The sequence below is a fragment of the Indicator indicator genome, chromosome Z (genome assembly GCF_027791375.1).
Source record: "Indicator indicator isolate 239-I01 chromosome Z, UM_Iind_1.1, whole genome shotgun sequence".
NCBI classification, from domain to species: domain Eukaryota; kingdom Metazoa; phylum Chordata; class Aves; order Piciformes; family Indicatoridae; genus Indicator; species Indicator indicator.
In genome coordinates, this window is record NC_072053.1 from 31298016 (window position 1) to 31311352 (window position 13337).

The 13337-nt window shown below is 34.9% G+C and overlaps 1 protein-coding gene across 1 annotated transcript in view; it reads right to left on the bottom strand.

Moving 5' to 3' along the window:
- ADAMTS6 (ADAM metallopeptidase with thrombospondin type 1 motif 6) overlaps positions 1-13337 on the bottom strand; it is a 149724-nt gene that overhangs the window by 51458 nt on the left and 84929 nt on the right. The window contains exon 11 of the mRNA XM_054397495.1: positions 5583-5690. Within this exon, the coding sequence (XP_054253470.1) occupies positions 5583-5690 (108 nt within the window). The remainder of the gene's footprint in view (positions 1-5582; positions 5691-13337) is intronic.

The window sequence follows — 13337 nt, forward strand, 5'->3', positions numbered from 1 at the left end:
AGCTTGGTGTCAACTGCAAACTTGCTGATGGTGTACTCGATCCCACTGTCTATATGATTGATAAAAATATTAAACAGTACAGGTCCATACCTATACTGTTCACAACCATAAATGTCATGCTCCCTGTATGAGTGTCACTTTTTATAGTATTTGTTGGCAAATGTGACTTTCTTTGCTATTGTTATTCCAATTCTCTATTGTTCTATTAAACTCTCCTTGTCTCAACCCACAGGGGTTTGGAATTTTTTTCACAATTTCTCCTTCCCATCCTACCTGGAGGAAGGACAGGAGTGAGGGGCAGTTCTGTGAGTGGCCCTGTGGCACTCATCTCCAGTTGGGTTTAAAACCACAACAATCCTGTATCAGTTAGAGAAATAAAACCCAAGCATTAATGAGTCTACAAAAAAGGTAAGTCACAGTATTTTAAATGTCTAGTTCAAAATGCATTGCCTCTTCTACCAGGTCTGGCTGGGACAGAGTTTTCCTCATAGCAGCCCATATGGTGCTGTGCTTTAGGTTTACAACCAGAATCGATAATGCACTGATGTTATAGCTATTGTTGAATAGTGCTTGCGCACCATCAAGGCTTTCTTGGTTTCTCAACCTACCCCTCAACTGAGTAGGCTATGTGTAGGTAAGAGGTCAGGATATCCCATAACATCATACTTAACAGCAGAACTGGGGGAGGAAGAGTTTCCAAAGCAGTCACTGCTCAGAGGCCGGCTAGGCAACAGTCTGCTGGTGGGAAGTAGTGAGTGATTGCCTTTGATGTCCGGTTTGCTTTTTCTTTCTTTTCCTTTCACTTAATCAACTCTCCAGCTCAGCCCTTGAGTTTTTATCACTTTTGCCCTTCTGATTCTCTTCTCCATCCCTGGAGCAGTGAGCGAGAGACTAAGTGGAGGCCTAGATGCTTGGTGGTGTCAACCCACCACACTGTTCCTCAGGAAAAAAAAAAAATCATAGAATTGTAGTGAGAAGAGAGGAGTTTATCGTTCTTGGAGTTCCAAATTTACAAACTGGAGTTTTATGCTGATGAGCAGACACCCATCAGAGGAACATGCCCTTCATACCAAGTTTCTCTTAAAACCAGACTGTCAATGAATAGCTACATAACACTTAATACAGGCCATACAGTGATATCCAGTGTTTTGCAATGCCTCTAGTGGTACAGTTATTATAGAGAATGAAATATTCATGTGATTCACATAAGGCATTTCATTTTTCTTCTCATTATAGTGATAAATTAAGTGATAATGATTTCATTAACTAAAGACAGTAATTTCTTTGCAGTATTCCATTAAAGATGCCACACAAGTACATGAACAGTTGTCTAATGTTAAAATCAAAAGCTAAAATGTAATGTAATACAGCCATGTCAAAATCAAAGTTATGAAATCAAAGCCACTCAACAGTTAAACTCACAAGGGTATCAAATATTTAAGACACCATTCAAACCATCTTAACTCTGTATGATCACAACTGTATGCAACAGGCAAGCCACATTTTAACTGCTTTGTCTTTTCCAAGAAGTGCAAAATCCTTGTACTCTGGTATGTCCTGCAGACATGTCTTCCACATTCCCATATTTCCCTATAAAAAGTCCTTAAATGCTAGTTTTTCCTCCTCTACTGAAGTTAAATCTGAGGACTTACTGCTCACTTCAGAATCACTTCTCATTTTTGTAGTGAAAATGTATCTTTCACCAGCTGTCAGTGATTTACAGAATCTCTGTCAGAGTAATTCAAAATGACCAGAATATTCATTATTTCTAATGGGACACAGGTATTATTATAGCCACCTCACGTGCTATAATGAGGTAACAACTATTGAGTAACAAAAGCATATGAAGAAAGAAGAGGAGGTAACAACTATTTGGAAAGTGCAATCTGTCATGAAAGATTTAGAATTGAAATGTTAACTCTTCTCTAACATTGAATAAATAACCTTCAGTTAGATACATTAGAAAGAGAGTGCTGATGCACCCGAGTATGTATAATATTTACAAAAACCTCTGAAAAACATAATCTGAAATTTATCTTCTAGAGATCATTAACAATAAAATAAACCATGATATTGTTCACACCTTTGAGATCACTTTTGCATGAATATCTGTGGTTGAGAAGAAGACTCACAGCACGTCTGCTAACTGCTGGGGAGGTCAGACTAGATGACCTTTGGAGGTCCCTTCCAGCCCGAACCCTTTATGATTCTAAGTGAGTTTTGATTCTGTCTCTTGTAGGGGAAACAAATTAATTCCATTTAAGTTGCCATCTCAATTTTAATAACGTGTTTCCAATCACTGCTTCTACATTCATTCTGCAAGAAAACATGTTGTCCAAGAGTAAGTTAAATTTACCTTACCCCAATGTCCAGTAATAACTTATTGCACAATCTAGCTATTTGAAATGCCCATTCAGCACACTGTGTTTTGCACACTGGCACCCTATCATGGATCTAAGGTTACCCTTTTTTATTACTTGACTTTCAAAGATGTGGCAGTTTTAGGCTGATGCCTAGGAAACTTTCCACAGATTGAGAAGAAAGTGGTAGAATGTAAATAAATTACCATTGGATGCAAAAGAAAAATAATTATAAGGTCTAAATAATCCCATTGGTCTGATGTGTAACATAAAGTTAGTTGTATAAACTACCTTTCTCTTTCTTGGTTCTTCACTCTAGCAGATACTAGCTGGTGGCTTTTGCTTGGCTGTTGCTGACCTTGGCTGTGTTCTTGTTTTGGCTAAGTACTAACAAGCTACCATCTGCTCTTCTTTCTCTTTTCCCTTATATAGGGGTGGGAGGAGAGGAGAGAGGAATATATTAGTAGCCCCTTGGTTTTGTCCAGGGGGGTTCTTGCATTGTTTATAAATTGTAGATACATGTAAATATTGTATATTTTGTACATATTCATTGCATTTCATATTTTTAGATTGTAGTTTTGCTTGTAAATACAGCTTTATTTGCTTCTACTCAGCTAGTCTGGCAATTTTATTTTGTGGGTAATTTCAAACCATCACAAAAGACAAAAGAAACATTCCTATCATTTTTGTCTTATTATTCTACCTGCACCATCTCCTCATAAGAGTCTTTTAAAAAATATGTTAGTTTACCTTTGTGAACACGTTTCTGGATATTCCAGAGAGAAACTTTGTGTGTATTTAAAATTATTATTAGAAATAAGGCAAAAGTGTATAATTTTGAACACAGCCATACACAAAGCCCTTCACCAATGAACACATTAAAGCCTCAAACACAGTTACAAGATCCACCAGCAGCAGGAAAACACTTTTCCTGTGTAGAATCATAGAATAGAATCATAGAATTGTTAGGGTTGAAAGGACCTTCAAGGATCATCTAGTCCCAACCGCCCCTGCCATGGGCAGGGACACCTCATACTAGATCAAGTTGCCCAGAGCTACATCCAGCCTGGCCTTAAAAACCTCCAGGGATGGGGCTTCTACCACCTCCCTGGGCAACCTGTTCCAGTGTCTCACCACCCTCATGGGGAAGAATTTCTTCCTAACATCCAATCTGAATCTACCTGTTTCTATTTTTTTTTTCATTCCCCCCTAGTCCCATCACTACCTGACACCCTATAAAGTTCCTCCCCAGCTTTCTTGTAGGCCCCCTTAAGATACTGGAAGGCCAGTTCTCCAGACTGAACAGCCCCAACTCTCTCAGTCTGTTCTCACAGGAGAGGTGCCCCAGCCCTCTGATCATCCTCGTGTCTCTTCTTGGGGTAGAAAAGAGCTTAGTAACTTTTATGGAAAACACCATAAAAACCTTCAGATGAAGGCAGACATCTTCTGCAGGAAATTGCAACCCAAAGAGTTAAAAGTTTGGCAGGTTTATACAAGCAACTGAAAAAAGGTTTTATAATAAAGCATTAAGCCATTTTAATTGCAGGAATCGCTCCCAACTCTGCCGATAAGATATTAATGCAAATAGCACCAAATTTTGCTTTCAGTTAATAGTTACATCCAATTTACATTAGAGTAAGTAAAAGCAGAAATTGACCCTCCAAATACGATACACTCTTGTTAGGCCTTTAGCAGGGAACATCATTTATGATATATTTGGACAGAGCTCAGCAAAATAGGGCATAATTTGCTTGTGATCTTTAGGCGTGACTGCAATATAAATGTAATAATAGTAATCATGGTAATAATAATAATAATGTGCTATCAAATTCTAACCTATTATTTTCTTCTTAGTGTGTGGTAAAGAGCACTGCATGTTTTCTGTTTGTGGGGTTTTTTTTTCCTCTAAGGAACTACTAATTTACAGGAATCTTTTGAAGCTGCAGTTTACTGATAGAATTGTCTGCTGTTAACAGACCTGAACAGTCTCCCTGTGTAAAAAAGTATGAATTCTGTCATTTTGTTTTAAAATGTAATGATGGAACAAGATATTGAAGACTGGAAAAAGATATTTTGTAGACAGCAAACTGATTAAAGCCTCTGGCACACAGCAACAGTGTCTTAAAGCATCTCAACTTGTTCATTGTAGTCTCGTGGTTTAAAAAATACTAATTGAGGTAAATCACTCCTTGTCACTGACAAGGTGGTTCCAAAATAAATCGAGACTGTTGATTTAGGAGTAGGGCTTCTAGTATTTTCTGTTACTGTAATAAAAGGTAACATTTCTGGTAGAAATGTGTCTATTTTCATTGACTAACTCTTAAGCACTCTATTTTCTTAAATAACTCTTTCAATGAATTTATTTAACATGGTTTACTAATATTTCCAAACTGAAAGCGAAAAGGCCATCAGAACAATGTTGGGATCATGGGCTGCGAATGAAGCCGTCAACAAGTATTAATAAACTGTGACAGCTGCCCAAAAGCTTTCATTCTTCTTGTTTGAACATCAAATTGAAAGTCAAAACATAGTGCAATATTTTTCTGAAACTAGCCCAGCTAACATGACAGAAGTCAGAATAAAAATAAATGTCAGTAGCTGTTGTTAGGAAAAAATCCTATCTGAAGCAGTAAATCTTATGGACACATGTACCAACTCTCATACACATACCAGAAATAGTTTTAATGTAATGTGCCCTCTTTACTTCATACAAACCTGCATAAAACACATTCTCTTGAAAAACAAGTACATGTCCTGTAAATAAAGTATTTTCCTCCCCTTAAGATACGTATGGATTTTATTTTGTAACTGAGAAACACTCTTTTACTATTCTTAACCTAAAACCATGTTTTAGAACTTTGTCTAAAATTACTAATATACAAATATTGTGTATCACTACAGACAGATACAATAGCACAATACTTATCTATTGCAATACTGACTTTCTGTACTTTTAAAAAAATTAATAAAGGTTAAATTAAGAGCTTTTAAAAAATTATATACAGAGAGAAAATACAACAGGTTATAGCATTTTATAGAAGGACGTTTTTATTAAATTAGATATATAAAATATTTGTGAAATAATTCTACATATTTAGAAATAATAACTCTTTTTTTTAGACTCTTACAGTTGATCATGTGTACTTTAATTTTCTAGTTCTTTCTTCCTGTAGTCTTTAAAAAATAAATTGTTTCTTCAAACAATAAATTATTTGTACTCACCCCCTTTTCAATGCTCCCTGTTTGGCAAAGAGTACCTTCAGCTGCTGGAATGCTGTTGGTAACGCAGCGGTTACTTTTGCTGAGGCACCAGAGCTCTCTACACACTTCCTAGGAAAGAAGGCAGAACCAAGTTGATCAGAATAAAAGCCTAAAATCACTTCCAGTCCTCATATACACATGTATACACAGATTTGTTCTGAAGACAGACTATTAGTAAGTGGGCTGGATATAGACAATTATTATATATTCTGGAGCAATTTCTACATGGCAAAAGGATACTAATAATTTTGAAGTACAAAGCACCAACAATTATTTTTGTTTCCTTTGGTTAAAACTAAAGTTTCTGAGCCCACAGTACTTGCACTCCTCTTCTTGTAAACTTGCTAAAACAGTGCAGTTAGTGTGTTCAGTAGTAATTGAGCAACGTACTAAAATACTTCCTTCAGGCTTTTTAGATTTGGGGCTGCTATTTCATAAATTATTTAGCCTAACCTACTTCCCTGTGTTGTCAATATTAAACACAGGTTTTCAAACCACCTTTTTCCAACCACATATTCTCATTTGGTTTTGGAAATCTACTCACTTAAATTGAGCCTGTTCTTCATACACTGAAGATATTGTTGCTTCAGCTGCCTTGGGATTCAACTATATATGTAGAATGAAAGCAGAAGTGTTTTGCTTTTACAGTATATGACTTCCATCATAATCCTTGAGGTATTACTTTCAGATCTATGTTAATACTTTGCAACCTGCTTATAGATATATTCTAATTTTCTTTTACAATTTGAAAGATGCTCAGAACTTTTAAATTAATTTATTATAGCCATTATTACTTCATTTTACTATTCACTGCTTGAAATCATATTCTAAAATTAATCCTTGTACATATTCTATGGCTGAACCTTGGTATGAAAGAACAGAAAGGAAAAGTAAGCGTTACAAGTTAATAGGTACCTTGCCCCAACCCAAGCTTCATTGCTTCTCTCAGGAAATGAGTGACTACATAGCACTTGGGCAATCTTTTCTACACAAATCAACAGGAACAACTGTTACATTCTACCCTAAAATTCATATTTCCTGCTGCACATACACACGGACTTATTTATATATTATTCACTAGCACCTGTAACAGTACAAGCTTTCCTGGAACAATGCAAAATTTTTTTCTGAGTTTAAAATCAGCTGGTTCCATTCTTGCAGGAGTGTTAACACAGTGTATTTATTTTCACAATTGAGACGAGCAATTTAGCTTTTTGAAAAAAACCTTAAAAACATATCATATTTGAATGGTCTGAAATGAGTGGGAATGAGTACTGATCATTTCTGGAGTTTACATCCAATTTCTGACAATCAGGCCTAAGGTATTTTGCCCTCTTTTGTGGGTGACTCTATGAAAACTTAACTGAATTATTGAGACTCCTTTTAGAATAAATATTGCTACTTGTAAAACCATAACTGTAGCCAATGTACAATTATCTTACTTTTCATATTAAAATTTTTAATTGAAAAATGCAAACAGTAGAGACATTTACTTACTTAAATCTCTGAATAAAACACTTGCTTTTGCCACTCAGTTGATAAAATTTTCAGATTAATATACAGAGTCATGAATAAACATATTATTTAAAATAGCAAATAGAACAGGGAAAGAAGATAAGATACATCACAAAGATGATGGAAAAAAGTCTAACTGGATTACAAATTTCACAGACAATTAGGTGGTAAAGTTCAACATCAAATCAAATTCACACCTGTATTAACCATGAGTCCAAACTCCAATACAGTATGGATTTAAAAATGAAAACCTAAAATGTCTCCTTTCAGACACCGTATGAAGTGCTTCTATCATTATGCTGCCTTATTTACTTATATGTCTAATTTATTTGTACATTTTATTGAGCAAAATAAGTGTAATTTAGGTGCTTATTATTCAGGTGTGGTTTGCATTGTCAAATCATAATTAAGTATTGGACTGTGACAATTCTGGTTCTGATCTTGTGTATTTTGCATCTGATCAAGTTCTAATGTTAAAATTAACATCTGTGCTGACTTTGTAAATTTGATTTGGTTTTGAAAAAAAAATTGAATTGCATTAAAAAAAAGAATTCAAGCATTCCAATAGAGACAACAGAAAAAAAGGAAAAGGAAAAGGAAAAGGAAAAGGAAAAGGAAAAGGGAAAGGGAAAGGGAAAGGGAAAGGGAAAGGGAAAGGGAAAGGGAAAGGGAAAGGGAAAGCGAAAGGGAAAGGGAAAGCGAAAGAGAAAGGGAAAGGGAAAGAGAAAGAGAAAGAGAAAGAGAAAGAGAAAGAGAAAGAGAAAGAGAAAGAGAAAGAGAAAGAGAAAGAGAAAGAGAAAGAGAAAGAAAAAAGAAAAAGAAAGAAAAAGAAAAAGAAAAAGAAAAAGAAAAAGAAAAAGAAAAAGAAAAAGAAAAAGAAAAAGAAAAAGAAAAAGAAAAAGAAAAAGAAAAAGAAAAAGAAAAAGAAAAAGAAAAAGAAAAAGAAAAAGAGAAAGAAAAAAGAAAAAGAAAGAAAAAGAAAAAGAAAAAGAAAAAGAAAAAGAAAAAGAAAAAGAAAAAGAAAAAGAAAAAGAAAAAGAAAAAGAAAAAGAAAAAGAAAAAGAAAAAGAAAAAGAAAAAGAAAAAGAAAAAGAAAAAGAAAAAGAAAAAGAAAAAGAAAAACAAAAACAAAAACAAAAAGAAAAACAAAAAGAAAAAGAAAAAGAAAAAGAAAAAAAAGAAAAAGAAAAAGAAAAAAAAAGAAAAAGAAAAAGAAAAAGAAATCATATTTAGGTAACAGTCTGGAATTCAAACACATTTATATTTCAGGGTGATTTGAATCCAGAATTATGGTTTGTTCTCCAGAGTCTCTATGCTCTAATTTAACTCAAGATACGCCTACAGAAGTATGCCATCTATACATTAGTATATAAGGGGAACTAATGAATAAAACACGTATTTCACTGCAAAATTAATGTATCCAGACACAAGAATATTTAACAATTTTCTGTTGACTAAATTCTTTCTGTATACTCAGGCTTCTTTGTGGGACTAGACTCAATCAAATTCACTGAACTAACATCACACAGACACTTTAATTTCAATCAAATAATGTACTGAACCATGTGAATTCATGGATACAGCACTCCAAAACTATTTTAGTTATTCACCTGTTTGCAGGATGATTCTAAGCACGTCAGCTCACCTCTCTACTTCACAAAAAGAATAATATTTTCCTTCTGCCTAAATTGCCTTAAGAGACAGAATGAAAAGCACTGCATCAAAACTTGATATTATTACTGGCATTGTCTGGTAGTCTTTATTCAGACCTTAACTTCAGCAGAAGAATATCCTCAGTAAATCCCTAAAGACAAAATGGAAGTATCAGAAACTTAGTAAAGGCTGTATTATACTATTAATATTTGAGCAAAGACCACTGCTTAAATCAGAAAGGAGTTCTATCTGAGACAGATATACAATATCCCAAAACCAACAGAATATTTCCTCATGCAGAGGACATATTAACTAAAATACACAATATCTCAATTTGTAGAATCAATTCATAGTTTAAAAAAAAAATATTTTTGCAATTTCTTTTAAATATAGCCAAACTTAGGACATTGTTTACTTTTCCCTATCATTTAAAAGATAGAGTAGAATATGAAGCACATTCTCTATCATCTTGTACATGAAGCAAAAAGTAACAATAATCACAGAATTACAGAGTCCTTTCAGTTGGAAAAGACCTCTAAGATCATAAAGTCCAACTGTCAACCTAACTGCACCATGGTTATTAAAGCATGTCCTAAAGTAATTTGAAAACAAGGTATTTTAAAAGAAGTGGAAAATCCACCTCTGCTGTCATTTCATTAAACAAAAAGCGAATTACAGCAGGTACTATTACGCTTACATCTTCATTATTTTCAGCTGATTTTGGAAAGTTAATTGGTAAATTCTGACTAAAATACACAAGGTTCTTGCTTCTCCAGCTCAACCCTATAGCTATGACTACCTCAGTTTCACAGTTATTTATTCTAGCTATTTTCTTACTACCACTGTCCTATCTGTAACATCTGTAAGCAACTGTTTTTAACAAGCCAGCCTTAAAAACATATGAATAACTGCCCTGGAAAGGTTCGGTGCACAATCACTATTAGAAAGTATACTGCTTTTCTTCACACACTAACATGCACACATGCATGCACACACCCCCACCCCACCCACCAACATAAAGTGTCCCTTTATGGTAGTCTCTTCACTTGCAGAGCATGAAGCTAGCATGAAATTTGTGTGGATAAATTACCAGAGCTAAGATAAAGAAGCATAATCTGGAAATCAATCAAATGACATCAAGTCAGTTTCCAAATGCGTGGACTTAATACCTACTAATTGCTAAAGTAAAGAAGGGAAAGTTATCAAAAAATCCAGGAAACATAAACTGAAGTTGAGGCCTCTCACAAGATCAAGACAAGATAGATGACAACCTGTAATGGTGTATCTTAGGACTCCATGACTTCAGTTTGGAATTCGGATGCTTGTATTTGCAGTAAATTAAACAAAGCTGAAGCCATCTAGAGAAAAAAAACAGCAAATCAAATTACCTTCCTTTTGCCTAAGTGTTATCAATGATGGAGCCTCTTCCTGTTGTGTCATGCAAAGTTACATACAGGCATGTCAAATTATGTAACATCAAAGCATCCTAGATCATAAATAGTAATACAGCACAATGAAAATTCAGCATTATGAGCAAAGATCAAATTGCTGTGCTGTTCTTCATGCTTTCCACCCTAACGAAAGCCTTCAACAGAAGTTAGCAGTTTGGCCCAGAATATTAAAAAAATTATATTGGAAATACATTCACAATGCATATTAAACTGTGATAATTTGGGAGGTTCCTTTTTTGTTCACAAAATTTTTAAATGTTAATTCAAATTTTATATCGCTTCAGCACATTTAGTCTATAATATGCTGCACCTCTTGGTGCGCATTTGCTAAAGCAAAGCATAAAAATAGCTTGAATTGTAACTTACAATTCAGACCTCAAAAACATCAACATTTTCAGCCTGACTGCTGGTAACATGATTAAAACTAGAAGACTGTAATTATGGGTGAACTTAAGAAAGTTCAAATTTTAGTTCAGATAACTACCCAAAAATTACTAATTTAGTGTTCATCTACCAAACGCTCATTAAGTGGTGCAGCATGTTATAAATCACAACATGCTGAACAAATGTGAAATAGAATCTGAAGCTTACGTTGTACATTCATGCTATGTTACCAGCACTCTTTCCTAAATTCGGGGTGCTTATGCAAACCTTATGGAAACTACAGCAACCCCACAAGGTCAATCACCTCCAAATAGCACCTTGCCTTTGCAAACCTATGCAACCTACTCATCTTTAGTCAAAATACATTCCAGCACCTGGAATCTCATTATCACTTCTACTATCATGTAACACACTACTCCTGCTTTGATCATGTCATTGCCCTTGTACTTTTTAAACAGCTTTCGTAAGATCCAGGCATATTGGGTGTTACATATGCATCTCCTTTGAATGAAAGAGAAAGGCAAAGGAGAGGCACAGAGGGTGTGGAGACAAGACAGTCCTATGAAAGAACAGGACACTGTTAGACAGGGACAACAAGAACTTGTTAGAAAAAACATACAAAAGCAATGTAAAACTACAATAGGATTCAGAAAGAGGAGAATTCCTGAGATTTCCATTGGCTATACACATCTTAACCTTACCAAAAAACAACAACAGAAAAAGGAACAAACAAAAATCACTTCCATGAATAAAGCTGAAGGTGTTTCAGTTATTCTTAATTACAACACGATCCTGTAAGCCCTTGCACAAGGAAAGCTCCAAGCTTTAATCATTCTGAACAGAAAACGCCTGCACAATAGTGATGAGAGGTTTTACACTTGCCCAGCAAGACCTTATGAAATAAAAAATAATGGAAGTTATGATGAAAATAACAGTATAATACCAGGATTTTTATTTCCTCTGTTTGCCTACACAAACTTTTAACACCAATTTGCAAGCAACTTAATCTAAGTCCACCAATCAAACTACTTGTGTTCTGCTAATACCAGGAATAAAGCAACTTAGCCGTAGCATGATGTATGAAGCTGGGGGTTGCTATTCAGTAAGTTATTAAGTGCTACAGAAAGATTCAACTGAATGCACAAACCTAGTCATAGTGTCAATGACTGAAGGAACAAAGGGGAGCAGGTTGTTCTGGTCAAAGAAGCATCAGTGGCTTTTTCTTCAAAAAAAACCAGCTTCCAGAATCTGTTTTCATGTTCCTACAAAAACCTCATATTATGTTTAATACCTATCTTTATTTAACATGAGTAAATCACTCCAATATTTCATGAAAAAAAATTACCATTTAATTCACTGACATTAAAGTTTCTAGCACCTGATTACAATGGTCAGTTGTATTTCAGGCTATTACGTCCTTGAAGAAAAACTGCAGAATTATTGTGTACAGTAATTTGTCTGTTCTCCTGGATTTGGAAGTTAGCCATCTCTGAACTGGCGTGTGAGAAACTAGGAAGTAGTGAATGTATGTCAACTGCATGTCCTGTGTTTCTGGAGTCCACACTTTCCAAGCAACTTTCTATTAATGATAATTGACTTTATGGCCACTCCCCCTACCTCATTAAATACTTCTGAGACACAACTAACAAAAAGGACTTCTTGAAGGCAGCAGAAGGATTTCTTACTGTAATAAAAATATATTCTGCTGTTTACAAGCAGCAAGTTCATGGATTGCACTCCATCTACCAAAATATGAATAATTATTCAGGTTTAAAGCTATTTTCAATGGCAAACTAACTGGACAACTTAATAGCAAGCATAAGACCATGACAAAGAAGAGAACTACCTGTCATCAGTTAAAATACATTAACTGATGCGTGGTCCTGTTGATTTCAGTGAACCCATGTATGCAAAGGAAAGGAGAATTTGTCCCCTTTCCCGCTACTCAAAATATTTACTGACACCAATGATGGTGGAAAAGCATAAAATGTAAAAAAAACAAACAAACAAAAACCCCAAAACAAATAATTTTACAGGCACAATGATAGCAGCCAACAGCTTCACAGACTGTAACTGTAAGTTACAATCAGGAATATTCCAGGTATTATATAAACTGATAAAACAGAGAAACTGAAAGTCAAGACTGGAATTCCTTTCTGAGTTAACTTAAGAGATAGCCAACAGCCTACAGTTACTAGGGAGATGCTCACAGATCAGGTAGGTAAGGACTCCATGAAGAATGTTCTTAAACTTACCTAAACAAAAGACTTGGAAAAGGTTCTGAACTAAGAGGGGAACTGGTATAAAATCAGAGCACAGAACTGAGACACACTTGACAATCAGTATAGAAGAGAGTTCACTCAGCATCACCCCACAAAACGTAACACATCTAGAGGCTGCATAAATGAAGACGAACTAACAATATTCCTAATAACCTCAAAATCTCCCACTGCAGTGAATCCAGGAGGATACCTGAAAGCATGTATTGCCTTTGTGTCAGTATTATATGGTGACATTTCCACCATTATGTATGCTCCTGAATTATGAAATAAATAGGTTGAGACACTGCTTCTCTATTCAAAGTATCTATCTCTTTATATAAGTTCTCTAAAATCATCTCTAGAACATATAGTATCAATAGCTATGTACACGTAACATTAGAAGGATTGGATCACAGTCTGCTTTATAACATAGTTTTGTCTTCTCAACTCAC